We start from the raw sequence: 25,885 nt of genomic DNA, 5'->3' as shown, positions 1-25,885 counted from the left end.
AAAATTGCTGGGAGGCAGAGGAAGAGGCAGATTTCTTTTTCTTGTTTTCCTCACCAAAAAAGGTAGGTGCGTCTTATAGTCCGGAGCATCTTAAACTCTTAAAAATACGGTACTTTGTATTTATTTTAGGCATGAATACTTAGAGAAAGGCAGTTTGATGTAATGGTGTAAGACACCATTAGTCCAAACAGTCACCAGGAATCATCAATGATTCAAAGATGACTCAAACTCCCCCAAAATCAGCAGAAGGTTCTAATTGAGGCAATTATATTGGAGAGCCAGTTTGGTATAGTGGTGAAGATGCTAGTGTCAGGGTTCCAAGTAACACCCCCAACGAAAGAAAACTCCAAGGCTTGAGGTTCCTCAAGGTTCCTTTTTATTGAAGATGTCATATTGGCACATCTGGAAAAACCCGAATCTGAAAGTTTCCAGGTTTTCCTCACCCAAGTGAAAGTTCAAGTCCCTGCCCAACACCCTCATGTCCATCACATGGTCCAATCATCCACAGTCCAAACTGGAGACACCTCCCAGTCATCCGACTCCAGGTGCCAGGGCAATGCGTCCTTGACTCTCTGAGAAAGGAATGTTATTTTGACTACATACTACATATCACCCGTACTATTAAAATCTTTGGACATTTTCAGGAAGACAACTGCCCACAGATAAACCTTACTTTTTTTAAAAAAAAATTGATTATATGCCGCCCTTCTCCGGAGACTCAGGGTGGCTTACAATGTGCTAAGCAATAGCCTTCATCCTTTTGTATATTTATACAAAGTCAGCTTATTGCCACCACAACTGGGTCCTCAATTTACCTACCTTAGAAAGGATGGAAGGCTGAGTCAACCTTGAGCCTGGCGAGATTCGAACCTGCAGTAATTGCAGGCAGCTGGTCTTAATAACAGGGTGCTTTAGACCACTGTGCTACCAAGGCTCCTACTTCAGTTAATATCATAAAATGTTCCCTTTTTGGTGGAGAAGAACAAGTGAAAAACCCCTTCTTCCTTTACACCTATGTCAAGAATAATGATTTTCCTCAATCATCTTTATAGCAATAGCAATAGCACGTAGAGAGTTGTATACTACTTCACAGTGCTTTATAGCCCTCTCAAAACAGATTACAGAGTCAGCATATTGCCCACAACAGTCTGTCTCCCGCATTTCACCAACCTCAGAAGGATGGAAGACTGAGTCAACCTTGAGCCTGTCAGGATTGAACTGCTAGCAGTGGGCAGAGTTAGCCTGCAAAACTGCATTCTAACCACTGTGCCACCATGGCTCTTTATTCATGCGCAGATGGAGATGTTATTGAGGAAATTGAAATAGAGACTCCTAGATACTGATTGGTTTTGGATAGACCGTTTTTTCCTTCTGATTTTAGGTTTTCGTCTTGTTTTGAACTAAATTTTGTTATCTTCTGAACCACTGACAGATAGTATATAAAATGCTGTAGTAATGACTAAAATCAGTCATCTGTGGCCAGACACATTTCTCACTCTTGGCATTAGCTGAAAAGGAAAATTGCCAAAAATATACATAGTATGCAAGGACAGCTGCATTTTTGGTTTCTATTTTCTCTTTCCGATCACAGAATTATGACTGTATGAGACTGCAATGTGCTTCTCAATGCTTTGGCTTGCAATACAGCCAGGTTGTACTTCCCAAAAATTATACAGGAGCTGGAATTATTTATATACTATATTTTTTCTACACGTATATTTCTTTGGTCTTACTCTACAGCAATAAAATAAAGTAAGCATAGATTTATGTCCACATTTTTTTTTCTTAATTTGCAATTCAGTTTACAGCACCCTGAATAAATGAAGTTTTGGGGGAAAAAATGTTTAAACTAGAAAAGGCAAAAAAAAAATGTGTATATCATGGGAAGCACGGACAAAAATATTTATATTAAATAAAGATATGCTTGTGATTTTCCCAGTTTCAAATTATACACTAATTTGGAAAAAGGATAGATAAGAGAATATGAGCAAAATTTATTTTGACAGATTTATCCATCACCAACAGTCAATGTATTTACAAATTGTTAACAGTGATTCAATATTGATAGAAGAGAATATTTATAGTGCAGGGTTGAACTGTTGGGTCCTGGGTGCTTTCTGAGTTTGGTGGTTTTCTTGCAGATGTTTCATGATCAAACTAGGTAATGAAACTAAAGTAGTACTGATGATGTTACCTAGTTTGGTCAGGAAATGTCTGCAAGAAAACCACCAAGCTCAGAGAGCATCAAGGATCCCATATTTCTATGGTTTACATCTTGTTCATGCAAGACCATTATTGGTTTCCTATCTAAACTATTGATGGCTCTAATGGCTCCTGTAATATTCATATAATCATATCATAAGTTTATTTGTCAAACATATATAAGATAACAGGTAAAAGTATAAACATAATTGGAATACATGAAAAGAGTAAGTAAAAAGGAATATTAGGATAGGGACGGTAGGCATGCTGGTGCACTTATGCACGCCCCTTACAGACCTCTTAGGCATGGGGTGAGGTCAACAGTAGACAGTTTAAGGTTAAAATTTTGGGGGTTTGGGGAAGAAACCACAGAGTCAGGTAGTGCATTCCAGGCATTGCCCACTCTGTTACTGAAGTCATATTTTCTGCAGTCGAGTTTGGAACGGTTTCCCTTGAATTTGTATCTATTATTTGCTCGTGTATTGTTGTGGTTGAAGCTGAAGTAGTCATTGACAGGAAGAACATTGTGGCAGATAATTTTATGTACTATGCTTAGGTCAGACTGACCTAAGCCATGTGGTCTAGATCAGGGGTCTCCAACCTTGGCAACTTTAAGACTTGTGGACTTCAATTCCCAGAGTTCCTCAGCCAGCTTTGCTGGCTGAGGAACTCTGGGAGTTGAAGTCCACAAGTCTTAAAGTTGCCAAGGTTGGAGACCCCTGGTCTAGATTACAGTATTCTCTGCTTCTGGAATTGTGGAATATGTGATGAACTGTCCATCTCAAACAAATCCAGATAAAGGTTGAGGAAACAATGACTTCCAAGGTCTCACCTTGTACTTAGCATTTGTAGAATAGCTGGTTCTCCATCGCACTGTGTAAAACCGAACCTCGGTGGTTTTCTGGTTCTTGGGAACGGAGTTGTCTGCCCAGCTGACCCGCACAGCATCATGGGTTAATGCAACCGCCTGGACACCTACTGGTGGGAGCATGGGGGTGGAGATATCTGGGACTGAGGTAGGGAAATCATCAAGCAAAGGATAAAAATCAACTTCTAAGGGGTCAATGGGATCTGGGTCACAAAGCCACCAAAAATGAGCATACCACAAATTAAAAACAAAGATGTGGAATAGTCAAATAAATTGACAAAGCAACCGCCAGTGAGATGCACATCACAATGCGTTAAATGTATGAGAATAAGAATGATGGGAGGAGAACATGAGAAGAATAGAGAAAAACAGCCATTAATTGAACAATCAGGGAGAAACAATTGTCACATTATGGTGATCAAATTCACTGGGATAAAAGGCACAATTAAATTCATACTGAATACACAATTTTCTTCCCTCCTGCCGTTCTATTGGATTTGCAACATTTACCTTGCCTCAAACACATGTATACACATTTACACTAAAACCTGAAAATCATACACAAATTTCAAAATCTCTGCATATATAGAAGGCATGGCATTGACTTGAAAGCCTGATAAATACAATATACTCCATTATGAGAAATTGGATGTGATAATTCAACTGATTCTCTGTGGGAACAGGCTAGATTACAGATAGTGGTATTATAGATATAAATACAATTTATTCATATAGATTCATATAAATTTAATAAATAAATAGAATTTTTAAAGAAAAATGAGAGGTTTGGTATAGCACACCAAATGATAAAAGTAAATAAAATTGTGGAAGGGAGGGAGGGAGGGAGGGAGGGAGGGAGGGAAGAAAGAAAGAAAGAAGGAAAGAAGGAAAGGGAGCAGCAGGAGGATATATGTGGGCAAACCAAAGTTTTAAAGATGGCATAGTAATACTAAACAATAGGGGATGTTGAGGCAGTATCATAGTTATGTGAATATTTGGGGAAATGCAAGAAAATTAAAATGAAAATGTTTGGTCAAGGGCATTATGGGATGAATAAGGGGCAAAGGATGAAAGGAATGGTATGCACGCTCCATCTCTTTCATATGTGTGTCACAATGTTGCAGAGCCATACAAAAGGACTGGGGGCTTTCATTGCAACAGTGTGATGTTGCTTTCATCCCTTTGATGAAAGTGCTGGTCCCTGTGGGGGGTTCTGATCCAGTGAATATGTTTGGTCCTTTAAGGACCATGCAAATTATAGAAGGACTATTTTGTTGCAGCTCTGGTTGGAATGAAGGTCCATTTTCCCTGATTTGATGCTGCTAAAATGATTTATGGTTGATGATGCTTAGTTGCTTTGTTCAAAATCTTGTAGACCAAGCGCTTGAGGGATAAACAACCCAACTATTTCTGTGTATCATTCAATTTTTGTTTTTGCCTTAGTGGCTTGACAAATTCAGTTGGCCTTATAAAGTCAGGATTGAAAATGTTTCAATCAATAGATGTTACACAGACAGGGGGGAGAGAAAGAAAGAGACGTGTTCCTTCTACTCAAGTGGGTCTTCATCAGAACTACAATACTTTTGATTTGTTTAAATTGGAGGCCTTTTCCATTTCTGTATGTAACAACGCATATTATTCAAGCCATATCTAATGATTTGAAATTCTAATGGGAAACGTTTTGCACCTGTACTGAATTCAGACAGATAGGAACAGTGCAATTTTCAAGAAAGATTTAAAATCCTTCCCCTCCTTGAATTCTCATTTTGGGCACATGGTTGGCAGAAATAATCCTGACCACCAGCTCTATACAACTCCCTCAGTTTCAATGTTGTGTCTTCTACAGTCAAGATCTGGCACTGAACGTTTTTGCTGTGGTTGTTTATTTATTTATTTTATTTATTTTATTCAATTTGTATACCGCCCTTCTCCTAGTGGACTCAGGGCGGTGCACAGCCAGAACTAAAACACATACCAATACAAAATTTAAAATTATTAAAAGAATTACATACTTTGGCCCAAATTTAAAACAATTCGAATTAAAACCCATTGACAGATTAAAAGCTAAAAAGCTAAAAAACTAAAAAAAGGGGGGGGGGTTTTCCACACCAGCCCTGCTTGATGGAAAAGAAAAGTTTTCAGGCCACGGCGAAAGACCCGGAGATCCGATATCCTTCTTATCTCCAGGGGCAAATCGTTCCAGAGGGCAGGAGCTGCCACAGAGAAGGCCCTCCCCCTGGGGGTCGCCAGCCGACATTGCCTGGCTGACGGCACCCTGAGGAGTCCCTCTCTGTGGGAGCGCACTGGTCGGTGGGAGGCTATCGGTTAAGCAAATCACTGCAGTTCAGTGAATCAACAGCCACTAAAAGAATCCAACTTCCTTCAACAAAATTTTGCTTGTTGAAAGGTCTCAGGAAGGTTGCAAATGGCAGTCAATGACCCTGGATGGATACTGCGACCATCATAAATACTGTCATGGCCCAACAGATCCTGGTTTGGAGGAGGAAGAGTTGGAACCAGGGCCATCCCATGGGGATGGCATGTCTCCTCTGGAATGTTTGGATAGTCCAGGGGCTGAGGATGATGCTGTCCCAGGCTGCTTCGACATTGGGGGAGGTGGTCAACCAGACGGGGAGCTGCCTGCCCTCACAAACACAAAGGAGGATCAGCTGCAGACAGGCAGTGGGGAGGAGAAGTAGCAGATTCCCTCTGATGAGGAACAGCTACCTCCCCCAATTGATCCGAGGGCACGGAGAGTGGAGCGGAGGCAAGCTCAGAGGAGGTCTGCAAGGCTGCTGGTGAGGAGGCCACCCTGCCCCTCCTCACAAGGAACACCTGGCTTGAGCTGATTTAATCAGAGGCCAGGTGAGGGTGTCTTCATCAGGAACAAGTCTTTTGCTTTGGCACACACTTCCCCAGCCTTGGAAAAACTCTGCTTTGGACCATGTTTCTGCCTCTGGGTACTGAACCTTGTTTGAGGACTCGTGACCTTGCCCTGTGGATTTTGAACCTTGTTTATGACTTACAGACCTTGACTTGTGGACTTGCATCCTGTTTCTGGACTACAGACTTCCTCCTTGCCTTGTGAATCGCCCAGTGGTGGGTTGCTACCGGTTCGCCGTGGATCAGGCAAACCGGTAGCGGTGGCACCGGGAAGCTCCACCTACCCGCACATCTCTGCGCATGCGAGCGAACCAGTAGAAAATGAAATTGAAACCCACTACTTGAATTGCCTCTGGTGATTATTAGCTTTAGTTTGTGGGACTGTGTTGCACTGACTGTGGGTGGTTGCCTTCGGGAAAGTTTGGGATGGAGCTTTACGGGCCATTGTAAGGCCATTTGCCATGGGATAGCATGGCAACAAAGGACTTTATTGCAGCTTGCATCTGTGTAGACCAGGGGTATCAAACTCAATTTCATTGAGGGACGCAGCAGGATTGTGTTTGACCTCGGGGGGTGGTGGTGGTCAGAGGAGTGTGGCAAGCTTGATGTCAGTTGTATCGGGGGTGCCTGTGCTGGCCTGAGCGCTCTGCCAGTGAAAACTGGCTCCCGAGCTCCATTTTCAGCTGGAATGGCCTCCTGCAACCCTCTGCTAGCAAAAAAGGAGCTCAGGGGGCCACACATGGCCCTTGTGAGCTCTGTTTTCAGCTAGGACAGTCTCCTGCAACCCTCTGCCAGCAAAAACGGAGCATGCGGCCTTCCCAAGCTCCATTTTTGCTGGCAAAGGCACCACAGGTGGTCCTTCGCTGTTTCCAGGGCGGCCCCGTCGGCCAGATCTAAGCACCCCATGGGCCAAATCTGGCCCCCAGGCCTTGAGTTTGATCCCTGGTCTAGACAATCTGGGTCATACAAATACATGCCAGTTGCCAAGCTCCTGAATAATGATCACATGAGCACTGGGTTGCTGTGGCAGCCATAAGTGCAAGGATGTGTTGTAAGTAAACTTTTTTTCAACATCATCAAACAGTAACTTTGAACCATGGTTAAATGAACTGTCGTAAGTTGAGGACTACCTGTATCTCTGATTTTCTTCATAAGCTATTTCTAAAGGGGCAAGTTCTCAGTTAAATCAACACTTGCAAAGGAGAAGCAAGTTCCAGAGAAAGTGTTATCTGGTCCATGAAACCCTAAAGGATGGATTGGTTTGATAGTTTAGAGAGCTTTTCCTTTGAGTTCCATAAAATCATCTACTTGTTAGACACCCAGCTGGGGAGGTAGCATATTTTAAAACATTTTTAAAAAGGGAAAAGTAATCTCACAATTTCAGATAAATGTATCCTTGTAAAGACTTCAAAAGACAAAGAAGAACCAGGAACATATGAAGAGTATTTGGGAGACTGAGATAAAATGTTCTTTCTTCTTTCTTTGTTGTTTTTTCAAGAGTGTATGGTGTTTTTTTTTAAATGGAAATATTTCACAAAATTCTAGAATTATTAGCTACCTGGAGTGAGCCTGCTGTAGTTTGCTTCGCTTATTTCTTGTGAACAAATGTGGTTTGTAACTATTTCTATTTTTCACTCTTGCTCTCCGTGACTTAACCTTCTTCCTACACAAATGTTTTAAAGAGGTAGGGTTATGCACCAGGAGAAGAGAATGATTAGATGGTACATTTTGCAGCAGCGGAATAAAAGGTAATATTGTACTATATTAAGAATATGAATCGTGTTGTTCATTGTTCAGGCAACTTCTCTTCTACTGTCTTAACATAACTTATAACACCCCTTAAGACGGGTTAGCATTATTCCAAGAAAAATGAGAAAAAGCATTTTCCTCAAAGCTGAGGGAGGGAAGGGGATAGGATAGGGGAGGCTTCTGTGGGGCAAGGCTGAGGGAGGGAAGGGGATAGGATAGGGGAGGCTTCTGTGGGGCAAGGCTGAGGGAGAGAAGGGGATAGGATAGGGGAGGCTTCTGTGGGGCAAGGCTGAGGGAGAGAAGGGGATAGGATAGGGGAGGCTTCTGTGGGGCAAGGCTGAGGGAGAGAAGGGGATAGGATAGGGGAGGCTTCTGTGGGGCAAGGCTGAGGGAGAGAAGGGGATAGGATAGGGGAGGCTTCTGTGGGGCAAGGCAGAGGGAGAGAAGGGGATAGGATAGGGGAGGCTTCTGTGGGGCAAGGCAGAGGGAGAGAAGGGGATAGGATAGGGGAGGCTTTTGTGGGGCAAGGCTGAGGGAGAGAAGGGGATAGGATAGGGTAGGCTTTTGTGGGGCAAGGCTGAGGGAGAGAAGGGGATAGGATAGGGGAGGCTTCTGTGGGGCAAGACTGAGGGAGAGAAGGGGATAGGACAGGGGAGGCTTTTGTGGGGCAAGGCTGAGGGAGAGAAGGGGATAGGATAGGGGAGGCTTCTGTGGGGCAAGGCTGAGGGAGAGAAGGGGATAGGACAGGGGAGGCTTTTGTGGGGCAAGGCTGAGGGAGAGAAGGGGATAGGATAGGGGAGGCTTCTGTGGGGCAAGACTGAGGGAGAGAAGGGGATAGGACAGGGGAGGCTTTTGTGGGGCAAGGCTGAGGGAGAGAAGGGGATAGGATAGGGGAGGCTTCTGTGGGGCAAGACTGAGGGAGAGAAGGGGATAGGACAGGGGAGGCTTTTGTGGGGCAAGGCTGAGGGAGAGAAGGGGATAGGATAGGGGAGGCTTCTGTGGGGCAAGGCTGAGGGAGAGAAGGGGATAGGACAGGGGAGGCTTCTGTGGGGCAAGGCTGAGGGAGGGAAGGGGATAGGATAGGGGAGGCTTTTGTGGGGCAAGGCTGAGGGAGAGAAGGGGATAGGATAGGGGAGGCTTCTGTGGGGCAAGACTGAGGGAGAGAAGGGGATAGGACAGGGGAGGCTTTTGTGGGGCAAGGCTGAGGGAGAGAAGGGGATAGGATAGGGGAGGCTTCTGTGGGGCAAGGCTGAGGGAGAGAAGGGGATAGGACAGGGGAGGCTTTTGTGGGGCAAGGCTGAGGGAGAGAAGGGGATAGGATAGGGGAGGCTTCTGTGGGGCAAGACTGAGGGAGAGAAGGGGATAGGACAGGGGAGGCTTTTGTGGGGCAAGGCTGAGGGAGAGAAGGGGATAGGATAGGGGAGGCTTCTGTGGGGCAAGACTGAGGGAGAGAAGGGGATAGGACAGGGGAGGCTTTTGTGGGGCAAGGCTGAGGGAGAGAAGGGGATAGGATAGGGGAGGCTTCTGTGGGGCAAGGCTGAGGGAGAGAAGGGGATAGGACAGGGGAGGCTTTTGTGGGGCAAGGCTGAGGGAGAGAAGGGGATAGGACAGGGGAGGCTTTTGTGGGGCAAGGCTGAGGGAGAGAAGGGGATAGGATAGGGGAGGCTTCTGTGGGGCAAGGCTGAGGGAGAGAAGGGGATAGGATAGGGGAGGCTTCTGTGGGGCAAGGCTGAGGGAGAGAAGGGGATAGGACAGGGGAGGCTTTTGTGGGGCAAGGCTGAGGGAGAGAAGGGGATAGGATAGGGGAGGCTTCTGTGGGGCAAGACTGAGGGAGAGAAGGGGATAGGACAGGGTAGGCTTTTGTGGGGCAAGGCTGAGGGAGAGAAGGGGATAGGACAGGGGAGGCTTTTGTGGGGCAAGGCAGAGGGAGAGAAGGGGATAGGATAGGGGAGGCTTTTGTGGGGCAAGGCTGAGGGAGAGAAGGGGATAGGACAGGGGAGGCTTTTGTGGGGCAAGGCTGAGGGAGAGAAGGGGATAGGACAGGGGAGGCTTTTGTGGGGCAAGGCAGAGGGAGAGAAGGGGATAGGACAGGGGAGGCTTCTGTGGGGCAAGGCTGAGGGAGAGAAGGGGATAGGACAGGGGAGGCTTTTGTGGGGCAAGGCAGAGGGAGAGAAGGGGATAGGATAGGGGAGGCTTTTGTGGGGCAAGACTGAGGGAGAGAAGGGGATAGGACAGGGGAGGCTTCTGTGGGGCAAGGCTGAGGGAGAGAAGGGGATAGGACAGGGGAGGCTTTTGTGGGGCAAGGCTCAGGGAGAGAAGGGGATAGGATAGGGGAGGCTTCTGTGGGGCAAGGCAGAGGGAGAGAAGGATAAGTAAGTAAAAATCTCTAGTAAGATTTTTTTTTTTTTTGGCAAGAGACAAGCTATATTGAGTATTCCTGGTACACAGTACCATTTTATTAAAAGTATTTATGAAACTCTACCTTCATACTTTCTCTTTTTAACATGGTCTCATCTTGACGTTGCAGATCCAAGAGTTATAACCTATCATTAATGTACTGCAAGAATGTCACATTTATCTTCCTGTGAAACTTTTCCATCTTACAGTAACCTGTACTTATGGAAAACGATTTAAAACACTGATGCCCAAGTGACAATATAAAACCACTTTTAGTGAGTTGGGCTACTAATCTTTTTGGCTCAGCAGTATCCCTTCCAAGTAATAATTCTCGGCCATGGTTATTTTCAAGATATTGATGGAAGGCTGTGAAACTGGGGCTTCCTGCAGGAAACACATACAGGGACCCCTCGACTTACGACTATAATTGAGACTACAATTTCTTCCTTTCTTGTTTTTGCTTGGCAACTGGTTCATATTTATTTTTTTTACTAATAATTTTATTAATTTATGATATAACATAGAAAAAAATACAAAAGCCAAAAGAAGGAGAAATAAGAAAGGGGAAGGGGAAGGGAAAAGTGTGGGGAAAAAAGGGGGGGGGGAAGAAAGGAAAGGCATTGACTTCCGACTCCCTTTGGTGCAGTAGAGTAGGGTAATAGCATCAAACCACAACTTTTTAGTTTTACATAGTAGTTTAAACCAGTGATCACCAACTGGTGGTCCGTGGACCACTGGTGGTCCACGAGAAAATTTTGGTGGTCCGCAAAAAAAATTATTTGCATTTTTAATATTGCACTAAATCAGAGGTCCTCAAGCTACGGCCCCTGGGACGGATGCGTGCAATGGACTTTTGTGTTGCTGCAGAGTCTCCCCTTTTGAGGTCCTTTTGTGTGGGTCGGAGGAGGGCAGAAATTCTGACTTGGGGTCTGCTTCAGCCTCCTGGTATGGGGCTTTGGACGAAGGCTGGAGGGAAGTGCCACTGGTGGTGAAGAGCTGGAGGACCTTGTTCCAGTGGGACTGCATCATGGCCTGGAACTGGCTGACCATCTCAGCCCACTGAGCCTCCAGGCACTGGTACCTGGCCTTGCACTCCCACAGGTCTTCTCTCTATTTGGAAAGCCTATGCTCCGAGTCCTCAGTGAGGTGCTTCTCCTAAGCCTCCTTCTTGGTCAGATCCAATTTGAACTAAGCTGTTTTGCCAATTCTTTCTTGTGGTGGCTGCTTAGCTCCAACAACTGCTTCCTGTTGGCGCCCTAAGAAGCCCAGGTGGGGAGGCGAGGAGTTGGCCATGCCCTCCCAGTCACATGACCACCTAGCCATGCCCACCCAGCTGGTCATTAGGCAAATCATATTAGTGGTCCACAGGATTTAAAATTATGAACTTAGTGGTCCCTGAGGTCCGAAAGGTTGGCGACCTCTGGTTTAAACTAGTCATGTCCGTAACACCATATCTATCTAATCGGTAAAGCCCAAAATCAAAGCTTCATTTTTTTTCTACCTCAAACACAAAGTCCAGAAGCGATTTCCAGGTAGAAACAAAGGGAGCCTTCGACTTACAATTATAATTGGGACTAGAATTTCTGTTGCTAAGCAAGGCAGTTTTTAAGTTGAATCATCTCTGACTTTACAACCTTTTTTTTTTTTTTGCCAAAGTTGGTAAATGAATCACTGCAGTTATTAAGTGAATCATGCGGTTGTTAAGAAAATCCAGCCTCCCCCATTGATTTTTGCTTGTCAGACATTGCCTGGAAAGGTTGCAAATGGTGATCACATGAACCCAGGATGCTGCAACTGCAGTCAATACATGCTAGTTGCAAAGTCCCCAAATTTTGATCATGTAACTATGGGGACTACTTTAAAGTGCAAAGACCTGTTCTAAATCACTCCCCCCCCCAGTGTTATTATAACTTCAGATGGAAGGAACATGGTGGCTCACACGGTTAGGATGCTGGGTTGACAATCAGCAATCAGCCTGCGTTCGAGACCAGAGTACTGCTGTGTGGTGGGGTGAGTTCCCATCATTTGCTCTAGCTCCTGACAGCCTAGCAGTTCAAATGTGAGCAATCTCAAGTAGATAGATGGGTATCACTTCAGTGGGCACATTAATGGGGGACATGAAAGGAGCCCCCAACCAGCTGCCCCCTGGGCAACAGTGATGTCACTGGCTAATTGTTTCAACCTGGAAGTACCTTGGTGCTTTCGAGCTGGATGCTTTTGTAAGGCTTCCAATGTTTTTAAGCCAAGGTTGACCATACCATGGGCTGTACTCCCATTTGTAACCACTCCCAGAAATGATTAGGCAACTGGAGGCTAAAACATATGAAGAACTGTTACAGGAACTTGGCATGGCTAGTGAGGAGAAGGACCGGGGAGACATGACAGCAGTGTTCCAATATTTAAGGGGCTGCCACAGGGAGGAAGGGCTCAAGCTATTTTCCAAGGCACCCAGACAAGGAATAATGGATGGAAACTGATCAAGAAGAGATTCAACCTAAAAATAAGGAGGAATTTTCTGACAGTGAGAACAATTAACCTGTGGAACAGAAGTTGCTTTCGGAAGTTGTGGGTACTTCATCACTGGAGGCTTTCAATAAGAGACTGGACTACCATCTGTCAGAAATAGTGTAGAGTCTCCTGCTTGGATGGAGGATTGGACTAGATGACCTACAAGGTCCCTTCCAACTCTGTTAATCTGTTAGACATGAATGGGATGGGACTCTAAATGGTAAATGCTAAATGAATGGTTGTAAGTCAACGTCCACCTCTATTCCCTGAGTTATTGCTCCTTCCTGAATTCTACTTTCCATTATTCATCATTGCATCTTAATGTTCCTATTCTAACTTTACAAAACTTGGACCACTGGGAACACACAAGCATTGCGCTTGAATGGAAGATGAGTCAGGAGAGAAGATGTGAATGGTGCTGGAAACTGTAGTATCTTGCATTACCACGGAGGCCCCAATCTCTGAATGAGACCTCACTTTCTTACTCTGGCTGACATCTCTGCTTCGGCTGTCTAGAGCTAATTAACTTCAGTTTAGCAAAATAATAAATGTTAAGAAGCTCCCTCCTTCTCCTCCTCTCTCCCTTTTGGGGTATACTGGCATTACAGTTCCTCAAATTATGCTTAAATTTGGTATTTTGAAATGTAAAATGGCTGGAGCAGAGACCATTATCATAAGGCCTGTGTGGAGTTAAAGCCACCAGTGAAAATATAATATGTTCGTTCGCAGCATAATCATTTAATTTTGCTCCATCAGTAGTCTTTCCAGCTGAATCTTGACAAAGGCACAATTGACTCATTTTAGCAGGTAGTCAAATTTATCAAAAAAGGGGGCTGTTATGGACTCTGCTGCATGTTCAGGGTGGATAGGTCAGGTTTTTCATTTCCAAACAGAAGGATAATTAATTCACATATTAACAGAGCTGCTTCCATATGGATGGACTCTGTGTAATTGCCGTAGCACCTCTAATGAGGGAGCTCATTGGCTGAATGCGTGAATGACACAGCGCTTTCAAACCGAGAAGTAGTAATTTCACATTCTGGTGTGGGAAAGTGTTGTGTAAATGGTTCAGCCATCATTATTCCTTTTTGCAGAGCTGAGAATACTGAGCTATGAGGCAAGGAACTCCCATACCGTTCTGGTAACTTGCAATATGATATTACTATTAATTAATCTCCATATTTTCATTAGGAGAATGTGTACAGTGGGAAAACATTATTGATTCCTCACATTATTCTTCTAATAAGTGTGGGATGAGAGTACATTGGCATGCCACAAAATACTAAGTATATTGGTTGCCCCAAAGAAGAGGGGTCAGAACAAGAAGCCATGAATGGAATGGAAACTAATCAAGTAGAGAACCAACCTGGATCTAAGGAGAAATTTCCTGACAGTGAGAACAATTAATTAGTGGAACGACTTTCCTTGAGAAGTTCTGAATGCTTCAACACTGTAGGTTTTTAAAGAAGGGATTGGACAACCATTTGTCTGAAGTGGTGCAGGATTTCCTGCTTCCAATGCTATTATTCTGTTATTCTGGCGTACCATAAATGAAAGGTTTCTACATTTTTAAAATGAAACTCAAATACTTTGGTCACCTAATGAGAAGTAAGGACTCACTGGAGAAGAGCCTAATGCTGAGAAGGATTGAGGGCAAAAGAAGAAGGGGACGACAGAGAACGAGGTAGCTGGATGGAGTCTCTGAAGCAGCAGGCATGAGCTTAAATGGACTCCAGAGGATGGTAGAGGACAGGAAGGCCTGGAGGAACGTTGTCCATGGGGTCGTGATTGGTCAGACATGACTTCGCAACTAACAACAACAACAACATTTTTAAAGGCATAATGGATCCAAATATTTTTTTAAAGACATAGAAGAAACTTTATATGATGTATTGAGTTCTTTCTACAGTAGCACAGACAAGTATATGAAGAAGGGGCAAAGGTGAAATGGGTGGTACATGGACTCTTTTGTGAACTTCCAGCCCAATTGCCAAAATCTGGCTTCTTCAGGAGTATCCCACTGGCAACCAAAGGGAAAATTTGATTCAGGGAAAGATAATAGGATTTTCATTCTACCATGAGAAAGAGATACAGTAGGAAAGAGATGGGATGGCTGAATTCCTGTGATTGTGAAAGTACAGACTAACTACAGGTAGTCCTCAATATACAACCATTCCTTTAGCAATCATTCAAAGTTACAATGTTACTGAAGAAAGAGACTTATGACCAGTCCTCATGCTTAATAGTTTTTTTTTTAAACAGTAACAGAGTTGGAAGGGACCTTGGAGGTCATTTAGTCCAACCCCCTGCTCATGCAGGAGACCTGTACTAGGGATTCGAACTGCCAAACTGCCAACCTCTCTGATCGACAAGCTCAGTGTCTTAGCCACTGAGCCACCTAGTCAGGCTTAAAATTATTTATTAAATAATTTTACATTTTTAACAATTTTTAAATTTATTAAAATTGTTATTTATCTAGTCACGCTTAAAATTATTGCAGCATTCCCATGGACACATGGTCAAAATTTGGTTGTTTGGCAATGGTTTCAGTGATACAGGGACACATGATTGCTATTTCCAGCCAGATTCCAACAAGTCAATGGGGAAAGCTGGATTTGCTTAATGACTGCATGTTTCACTTACCAACTGCTGTGATTTGCAATTAACAATCTTGGCTAAAAAAATGTCATAAAATCAAGCATGACCCACTTAACAATCACCTTTCTTAGTGACAGAAATTCTGGTCCCAATGTGGTCATAAATCGAGGACCTCCTATAGTTAGTTATCTGTAATTTCGTAAAGCTTTAGGAAATTTTGAAAGAGGAGATAAAGAAAGGGTAACAACATGCCGAATCTTGCCTTTTAAACTGTTTTCAGCATCACTGAATTCAGCATCAAAAGATTGTAGAGTATGCCTGTAACAGACCTGATACTTAAACTAGACAGCACTATTTCCTGTCACAAAGACACATGATATACGGTAGCCAGATTTCACACATCAGTTTTAAGTGATGATGTGCGTTCCCTTAGTTTTGACTTGTGTGAGCCTAGACAACTGTGGTTTATCTTAATTCAATAAATTAAGGTTAAGCAACACTAGCTTAGTGCCTTATACATGTGATGTCCGTGTTTGGTTTTCAATGTTCTGTGATGAGAATGTGTGAAAAAGTCATCTCAGGCACAACAGCTCTGCTAACAGAATAACAGAGTTAGAAGAGATCTTGGAGGCCTTCTAGCTCAACTCCCTGTTCAAGCAGGAAACTCTATACTATTTCAGTCAAATGCTTCTCTTCTTAGTGTTGGAGCATCCACAATTCTGGAGGCAAGTCATTACACTGGTTTATTGTTCTCACTGTTAGGAAATTTCTCCTTAGTTCTAGGTTGGTTCTCTGCTTGATTAATTTCCATCCATTGCTTCTTGTCCTGCCTTCAGGTGTTTTGGAGGATAGGTTGACCCCTTATTCTTTGTGGAAGCCCCTCAAATATTGGAACACTGCTGTCATTTCATCCCTAGTCCTTCTTTTCACTAGACTAGACATACCCAGTTCCTGCAACCGTTCCTCATATGTTTTAGCCTTCAGTCCCCTAATCAGCTCTGCACTCTTTCTAAAGTCTCAACATGCTGTCACCATAGTTTTAGTGAGATAAACTTCTTCCTTCACTTGCAGTTTTCGAGTCAACTATAACGTTTCTGAGACTGATCTTCCAGACTTGTACCATCCCTATCCCAGCACGTGGGATGATATCATCACCATTAAAAGAAATATACTTACTTTATCCAACCGTATGTGTTGCTATAAGAGAGAGGGTGGGTAAATAAAGATAGCAACCCCTTCTAACTCACCTGTCAGTGATCTGGTGGTGGCACTCTCATAAAGAGGCACTCCTTCCCCAGCATTGTTAAATGCTTTCAGAGATATGACATAATGGGAACTTGGTTCTGTAAATGAAGCAAATATAATATCATCAGAGTTAACAATGTGAAGATGATTTGGGCAACCATCATAAACCTGCTTGCCAAATCAAATATGCATACTTAACATGATTCTCCTTGATTCATTCAAATGAGCGATACAAATGTATTTAAGTATTATATTGATCAAGCTGGATCTTGGCTTTTTCGAGGAGCCTTTGATTAAGCCACCTTATGTTATGGTCTGTGAATTAAGAAAAGGCTCAGCTTTGGGAATCTGGATAGAGAAGCTCTCCAAGCATGAAACTGTTTTAAGGGATTAGAAACTAGGGTACATTTTTCACCATGCACTGATTATGATTACTGATATTATGCTGTATGTATTATGTTCTACATTGTTGTTCTTTGCATATTGCGTTGGAGGGCATCTAAAATCTAATGAAATAAAGAAATAAGCAAATAAACAAATCAATCAATCAATCAATCAATCAGCAAATAAATAAGCAAGTAAATAAAAAATTGACTGCATGTCAGAAGAAAATGAAATCTTAAGAAAAGCTCAGAATGATCCATACATTTCTCACTCATGTACATATCCAATGTTCAAAACCAATTTTCAATCATATCCCCAGTCCTATTAAGGAAAAATAAAAGATGAAATAAAATTGTTCATTTCTTCCCAGGTTCATTTGGAGGAGCAATAAATAACTGCTGAGCCACAGGAAATAGTAGGAAATTAAATTTTTTTCTGCCCATTTTATTCAACCCCTGACCATATTTGATCGATTGTAGTTTACTCGGTAGATCATAAGGTGTTTAAGTTCATAACTTTACCTGTTACAACTTTCATGAGAAAAGTAGCCTCATCTAGACACAGTGAGAATTCTGAAGATTTCACCAGAGAATGTTAAAGGTCATCACGCAGTTCTCTCATTTCATTTTCCCCTTTTCTGTTTTTATCATTGACCCCTTCCTTATGAATCCTGGCAAGAATACATATAGGGTTTTTTTTAGTGACGAGGCCCTTAGTGTTCTGTTGTGACCCCGACTCCCGAGCCTGTCCTAACAGAGGAAGAAGACTCAGAAGGTGATGGGGAGGAACTGACCAGGCCTCCCTCTCCAGGACCCTCCTTTCTGGCAATGCCTCAGGTTCCATCCGAAGGCCAGGAGGAACAGCCTGGGATGTGCCAGGAGGAAGGCATATCGGAGCACCAATTGATAGGGAGCGAGGATGATGAATCCTGGCTTGATCCCAGGCAGCGTTGGAGGGAGAAGCATGAGCAGCAACGGAAGAGGCGTGACAGGGCCAGAGATTGAACTGAGTCACGGAGCCACGCCCCACCAGGAATAAAAGTGGGTGGGATTGCTCTTCAGGCTTTGTGACAGACAAAGTTAAACCCTGAAAGTCACATCGTGATCTCTGAAATTCGGCTTGGATATATTTTGGACTGAACATTGACTAAACTCTTGTCTCGTGGATAATTTGTTGCTCCTGGAACGGACTGAAGATAAGTCCTCTTCTGCTTTATGGGAGTGAAAACTCCCATAAAGTTTGGCAGTTTGCTGCCAAAACCTTGGTCTGCCAATCTGTTTACCTAATAAAATATTGGCAGGGGTGCTTGGTATTACGTTTGCCTGTGTGAGGAAGTGGGACAGAACATGCTCTCTGAACCTGGTTGTTTTCCTACGGACATTTCATTGTCAGATTAGGTAAAGAGCTAGTTTAGCACTGATGATGTTACCTAGTTTGTCTAATGAAACATCTGCAAGAAAACAACCAAACTCAGGGAGTACTAAGGACCTCTCATTTCAACCCTGAGCTACAGATATGCCCCTCCATCAGAGGTGGGTTTCAGCAGGTTCTGACCAGTTCTGGAGAATCGGTAGCAGAAATTTTGAGTAGTTCAGAGAACCGGTAGTAAAAATTCTGACTGTCCCCACCTCCATCTATTCTCTGCCCCCTAGGTCCCAGCTGATCAGGAAGAAATGGAGATTTTGCAGTAATCCTCCCCTGGAGTGGGAAGGGAATAGAGATTTTACAGTATCCTTCCCCTGCCACGGCCCCAAGCCATGTCCCCTCCAAGCCACGCCCACCGAAGCGGTAGTAAAAAATTTTGAAACCCACCACTGCCTTCATCAACAATGTTTTTTAAAATGATTAGATAAAAAAATATGGAAATGAAATATGATAGAGATCTTTATAATACAAGAATTGTAGAATTATATAAAATATAACATAAAGATGTATTATTATTGGATCGATTTAAGATGATGAAATGAATGTTATAACATAAATTAACTCAAATTTTAGAATGTTTTGTATAAAATGAGGGAAGAATAGTTATAGTTAAATAAATGATTAATGAGGACAATAATACATAGATATATATATTAAATTGATAATATGAGAATTTAGGTAAATTGTAAGCTATGAATATGGTGAAGATGCACAAAGGACTTGTAACCAGCCGACACACTGTGCGTAATTGAAGATGGTTTTATGTTTTTATGTATGTTTGTTTAAAAATAAAAAAAAATACATTTTTTTTCAAAACAACAACAACGTTTTTTAAATTAAGACCAATATTTGTCCTTATGGAAGCAGTTGTGTTTCAAAAAAGAGGCAGTCAAGGACAACAGCAGCAGTAACAACAACAACAACAAAAAGACGGGCTGTGAAAGCTATGTCATTAAAGCTATGTTTAAATCAAACAATTATTTAAATGAAATTATATTATATTATATATATAACAACTTTCTTGTTCTGGCACATTAGCAATTATAATTTGGCTGCAAACTGTAAGGTGACCATCGTGAATAGATATATACTGTACATTTGGCTGGGAAAAGCAATGAGCAACTCAACCATCTACCTTGTGACCACTTTCTGAGATGCAACTTGCCATCACACATGGGATACATCACTGGAACAGCACACATCTTAAACTGTTGCTCATTGCTATGCCTGGCTATTGAATAATCACCCCTGCCGGTTTCTTGGTGATAGGAGACCTACTCAAAATATTCATTAAAAAGAAATCCATCTTGTTACTGCTGAGAGTTTCTCAGCTGCTCAGTTGGTAAAATAAAGTGGATTTGCTTGACTTGATTAGAGGAGCTATGCATTTCACCACCACATGCAGAAGAAATGTATTCTCCTTATGAAAAAAATATCATTAAAGATACATATCTATATTTAGAAATCAAGTTTTCCAATTCTCAACTAAATGGACTCAGCATTTCTCTTCGCTGCTATAGACATTCTTAAAACTACATTTTATAAAGTTTCATCATGTGGCAAGAAAGAAAAAAACAACTCAAGTATAACCTAACTATAAATAATCACTTCAGTTACTATTGCAACAAAATAATTACACAAAATGCTTTCTTGAAATGGTATAATGAATGTTTTAAAGCACTTAACTTTGGTAATAATATAAAAGTAACATATTAGCAATGTTTGTATCTCACACACACACACACACACAAATACACTTATAGGCACACAGTGTACAGTATATACAGCACATAAAGATACATACATACATATAAACATACATGTATGTATATGTATATAATCTCCTTCAAGTTAAGTTTTGACTTCTGGCAGCTATATGGATAAGATCCTGAAGTTTTGTTGGCAACATTTTCAAAAGTGTTTTGCCATTGCATCCTTTCTAAGGCTGACTGAGACAGACTGGCTCCGTGATGGCGAACCTATGGCATGTGTGCCATAGGTGGCACACGTAGCCATAATGGTGGGCACGTGAGCTCAGCTCCAGCGCGCATGCGCGCTCTGGCCAGCTGATTTTCGGGCCTTCTGGGCCCACCAGAAGTAAGGAAACAGGCTGTTTCTTGCCTTCAGAGGGCCTCGGGGGGGTGGGTGGGAAGGCCCATTTTTTGCTGTCCCCCGGCTCCATAGCCTTTCTAGGAGTCTGGGGAGGGCAAAAACAGCCTCCCCCCCCCGGAGGCCTTCCGGAGGCTGGAAATGGCCTGTTTGCCAACTTCCGGTCCCACCAGGAAGAGACTAGTATCTCACCAGGACCTTGTAGAGCTGAATTTTGTATTTTATTTTATTTTTTTAGTTTGATTTATATGCCGCCCTTCTCTGGAGACTCAGGGAGGCTTACAATGCGTTAAGCAATAGCCTTCATACTTTTGTATATTTTATACAAAGTCAGCTTATTGCCCCCACAAACTGGGTCCTCATTTAACCTACCTTAGAAAGGATGGAAGGCTGAGTCAACCTTGAGCCTGGTAAGATTCGAAACTGCAGAAATTGCAGGCAGCTGTGTTAATAACAGGGTGCATTAAACCACTGTACTACCAAGGATGTATTAATTCTAGTCCTATCCAATCAGTTAAAGCATTTCTATAACCTGCTTTGAGGAAGGAAGGAAGGAAGGAAGGAAGGAAGGAAGGAAGGAAGGAAGGAAGGAAGGAAGGAAGGAAGGAAGGAAGGAAGGAAGGAAGGAGGGATGTTAGAAATATAGAAGAGTTTTGAAGAAAAACTAGCTGAGAACAACCAAGAACAAAATATTTATGCATTATTGCCAAATCTTTGTAAACAAATCCTCCTTTTTTTCTTTATCCAGATAATGCTGACCCTGATCCATAAAGAAGAAATCTACTAGCTTAGTGTTATTGGGTTGGACATAAGCTAGAAGCCTAATCAAATTCTTCATTTTCTTAGCTACCAGTTTTCTTCATGTCCATGCTACTTATTGAGAGTTGTCTGAACTATCGATTTCAAATCAGACCTCACATTTCAGCTGATGGGGAGTTAAAAATCTTAAATCTGTCTGGCTTTGAAATTAATAATTCAACATTTTTTTTGGTGTTACACAACCAATCTTCATGGAGGGGGCTAAATCTTTTGCTTTCATACTAGGAATGAAATTTTAACAGCACATTTCCAATTAAGGAAGGGTGATGGACAATGGAAAGTGACCTTGTATATGTCAAACCACTGGAGCCCCTAGCCCAATCCTGGTCGCAATGATTGGCAGTTGTAGAATTCAAGTAGAGTTTTTCTTTGTCAAAACTGCCAAAATGGCAAAAATTAAACCTGAGACCTACAGCAGGTGCTGCATGCAATCCTAGGGCCATTTTGGCCCTTGGCTTCAGCTTGTATGGCCTTCAAAAGACTTTTGTAAAAACATCATTAAGATCCTTGGCAAGAGCAATTTCTCCTATCGCTAGCGGTCTGCAATGTTATTTGGAAAAAGGAGACAGAGTAAAACACGGTATCAAGAGCAAAGTAAAAGAGAAAGGAACATTAGAAAGAACAATAATAGGGAACTGGGGCTCCATGTAACTTTGGTACTCCATATTACTCATTTCAGGTGGTTCAGTTTAGGGCAAGTTATGACTTCACTGTGGCCAGAGGATTTGATGAGTGCTACCTATACCAAACTAGAAAAAAAGGGATGCATATTTCATGCAATTCAAGAAGCCCCCCCCCCAATCCTGAAACAATTTGGTCAGTGTTTGGGTTGAAAGCTGGAAGTCAACCCCTCCTGCAGCATTGGCCTGAAGAGTCTAAGATGACTTGAGTTCAGGGGTGGGTTCTAAATTTTTTTACTACCGGTTCTGCGGGTGTGGCTTACTTTGTGGGTGTGGGTGTGGCTTGGAGGTCATGTGACTAGGTGGGCGTGGCTAGCTGGTCAGAGTCATTTCTGGAAGGTCCTCGCACTTACGACCAGTCCTCGCACTTACGACCCGACTCATTTGCTTGCTTTTAACACTGATCAGCTGTAGGACGGCCCTTTGAAGCCCCGCGGCAAGAGTTTAAACAGTTTTTTCCCCTCTAGTCATCAGCTGGGACTCAGGAAGCAGCAATAGATTGGGGGTGGGACCAAATAAAAGGTAAGAATAACGTGGGTGGGGGGTGGGGTGGGAGAACCGGTTCGGTGACGTCATATTGTCACCGCTACCGGCTCGGCCGAACCGGACCGAATCAGGAGGAACCCACCACTGCTTGAATTGTTTCAATTAGGAAAGTAGGAGGCCTTTTTCCTTTGGTGAAGCAAATCGGCTCATTTCTGCAGTCCAAACTGCTTCAGTGAAGCAAATTGTATTGCTTTGTCCAGACCTACTAGAAGGACTTTAGATCTCTGAGAAGCTTAAGGCATCTTTCTCTCACCTAAGACTTCTGTGAAGTTTAAGTTTAAGGCATCTTCCCCAGGGGTGGTATTCACTTACTTTCCCTATTGGTTCGCAAATGTGAGTGCATGTGCACAGCCTCCAGTGGATGCGCTTAGCTCAATCACGTGCCTTCTGCGCATGTGCCCAGCCTCAAAAACATGCCTAAATAGGATGGCATAGAGTTGGGGCGGAAGGGGGGGCACCCACAATTTCCATTACCGGTTTGGGCGAACCAGTCTGAACTGGCTGAATTCCACCTCTAATCCCCCCTCCCCCCCAAAAAAACCCCTACAATTTTTAACCAGTGGGAACTAAGGTTGGGTCCACGGAGACACATACACATGGAGACACTAGTATCTCACCAGGACCTTGTAGAGCAAGCAACCATTGCCGAAATTTATATTAATTCTAGTCCTATCCGATCAGGGGTGGGTTTCACTTACCTTTGCTACCGGATTGCCCGAACTGGGGCAAACCAGTAGCAACCCACCACTGTATCCGATCAATCAAAGCATTTCTATAACCTGCTTTGAGGAAGGAAGGAAGGAAGGAAGGAAGGAAGGAAGGAAGGAAGGAAGGAAGGAAGGAAGGAAGGAAGGAAGGAAGGAAGGAAGTCTAATAATGTCACAAAAGAGAAAAGTTAGGCTGAACTATGCTATCATTAAGTAGATACAGAGCTGGCTGAACAACTACATCAGGAGAAGTTATGTCATTGTTCCCATGTCAAGGTGTAGCAAGCTTTGAAGAGCTCCATTCTAGGTCCTGCGCTCAACATATTTATATGAATGATAATTAATCACAGAAAATACAATTTGCCAAATCTCAAAATGACACAATGATAGGAGAGATAGAAAACAACTTAGAGGACAGCATTGAGATTCAGGAGGATCTTGACAAGCTGGAGCAATGAGCAATATGGATTTCAACAGCAATCAATGGAAAGCCCTCTGTCTGAGTGAAAAATCAAAGGCATAAATATAAGGTAGAGGGGGCATATTGGGTCAGGGTATATTGATGGACGGAATCAAACTAAATCCAAGATCAAAAGAAGTCACTGTTCTTATCAACCTAATAAACTAATCAAGGAGAGATCCAACCTAGAATCAAGGAGAAATTTCCTGATGCTGAGAACAATTAATCAGTAGAACAGCTCACCTCCAGAAGTTGTGGGTGCTCCATCACTGGAGGTTTTTAAGAAGAGATTGGCCAACCATTTGTCTGAAATGGTATAGAGTCTCCTGCTTGAGCAAGGGGTTGGAACAGAAGACCTCCAAGGTCCCTTCCTATTCTGATATTCTGCTTTTATTCTGTTATTCTGTTATTTCACTCTATTTGGGGTTGGTCAAACCACACCTGATTTTGTATCTAGCTCAGGGCACCATATTTTAGGCAGAACATTGACAAGAGGCAGCAATAAAAATGATGTAGAATTTGGGTGAAGAAGAAGAGGAATAACTGGAGACCCCGAGTATGTTTAATCTGGAAAAGGGAAGACCATGGGGAAACACGATAGCTGTTTTCAAATGTCTTAAGGGCAGAAGTGTTCTTGTTCCACAAGACAGGATGAAAAACAATAGGTTTAAAATACAAGGAAGTAAATTTTAGTTGAACATCAAGGAAAAAAATCCTACAAATAACAGCTATCCAAGAATGGAACAGCTGTCTTAGTATGGTGACTTTCCTTAACTTTATTTAAGGGCTGGATAGCCATTTGTTGGAGTTGCTATAACAATGGGTTTCTTCACTGAAGAGATATCCCAAAGGTGTTTTTTCAATGACCAGGAATCTCCTTAGACACATAGAGAGATGGTTGGACTAGATGAATTCCATGATCTCTTTCAACCCTTCCATGTTATGTCTCAGTGAGTCTTGTGGATGGATTTTTGCTCAGATACTTGGCCAGTCTCAAAGTGGAAAAAAAGAATAAGCTTGAGAGACTGACATCCTTGTTATGAAATTCCATATTTCATTTCAATTTATAATCCTGGACATGCTGAGGATGATTAATCCTATTATTTAAATGCCAAATGAATCAATATTACTTATTTTACAATACTGCTCAATGATTCTCTACCCCCATATTTTGTAATTACTTTTATGTCCTACATTGATACATTTGGTTAATGTTACTAATGAGATGGATGGCATGTTCACTGCCAGAAAAGGAAGCCTACTTTTTTTTAAAAAATGGCCTGATGAATAACTGGAGCAGTTATTCATTCATAACACTCGAGGGTGATCAGATCATTCTCCCAGAATTATTCATTGTACTGGTGCTCACTGCATCCTCACTAGCTGAGCAGAAATCATTTGGTATGCGTGGAGATGGATACAGAGATTTATTCACAAAATTTCCACAATTAGCTTTTCGACTAAGAACGTGATTTGCAAGGAACAAATTTGCACAAGGTCCCTTCCCACAATTGTGCATAAAAGGGAAAGGAAAGGGAGTTGTTTCTATAGCAACATGACTGACCACTTTCTCCTGTCCTTTGGTAAAAGAAGTCCAATTAATGTTTTCATTGTTATGGGTCATTAGAGAGAAGGGGTCCATAAAAGCCAACAGCTTCTTTGCTACAAACTCAAACCCTACCCACCCAACCCTACTCATTAATCCCCATTACCCATTCCTGAATGACATCCGCAGGTAAAAGAACTCATTTCAGCAGCTTCTTTTATAAAATGCAAATGAGCCTTGATGAATCATGAGATGCCAAGTAGGAAAAAAAAATAATGTTTGTACTTCACCATATAATTTTGTTAGATAAATAATGCTGGAATATTTGGAAATAATACTGATATGTAAATTATGCATAGATCGCTAGATCGCTAGATTGATAATGATAATGATTGGATGGAAGGATGGATGGATGGATGGATAGATAGATACATAGATACATAGATAGATACATAGATAGATATATAGGTAGATAGGTAGGTAGGTAGATAATGATAGGATGGATGGATGGATAGATAGATGAGATAGATAGATAGATAATTAATAGATGATAGATAGATAATTAATAGATAGATGCTAGATAGATAGATAGATTGATTGATTGATTGATGCTAGATAGATAGATAGATAGATAGATAGATAGATAGATAGATAGATGATAGATAGATAGATAGATAAATAGATAGATAGATAGAATGATAGATAGAATGATAGGATGGATTGATGGAGAGATAGATAGATGATATAATAGATGATGAT

The 25,885-nt window shown here is 42.4% G+C and overlaps 1 protein-coding gene across 1 annotated transcript in view; it reads right to left on the bottom strand.

Annotated features, from left to right (window-relative positions):
- Window positions 1-25,885, bottom strand: part of DCC (DCC netrin 1 receptor) — a 1,302,851-nt gene that overhangs the window by 150,685 nt on the left and 1,126,281 nt on the right. The window contains exons 16-17 of the mRNA XM_034401555.3: window positions 16,453-16,548; window positions 3,035-3,273 (exon numbers count right to left, since the gene is read on the bottom strand). Of these exons, the coding sequence (XP_034257446.1) occupies window positions 3,035-3,273; window positions 16,453-16,548 (335 nt within the window). The remainder of the gene's footprint in view (window positions 1-3,034; window positions 3,274-16,452; window positions 16,549-25,885) is intronic.

This window comes from Pantherophis guttatus, chromosome 2 (assembly GCF_059756535.1).
Source record: "Pantherophis guttatus breed Tessera chromosome 2, ASM5975653v1, whole genome shotgun sequence".
Classification (NCBI taxonomy): Eukaryota; Metazoa; Chordata; class Lepidosauria; order Squamata; family Colubridae; genus Pantherophis; species Pantherophis guttatus.
This window is presented reverse-complemented; position numbering and strand designations above follow the sequence as displayed.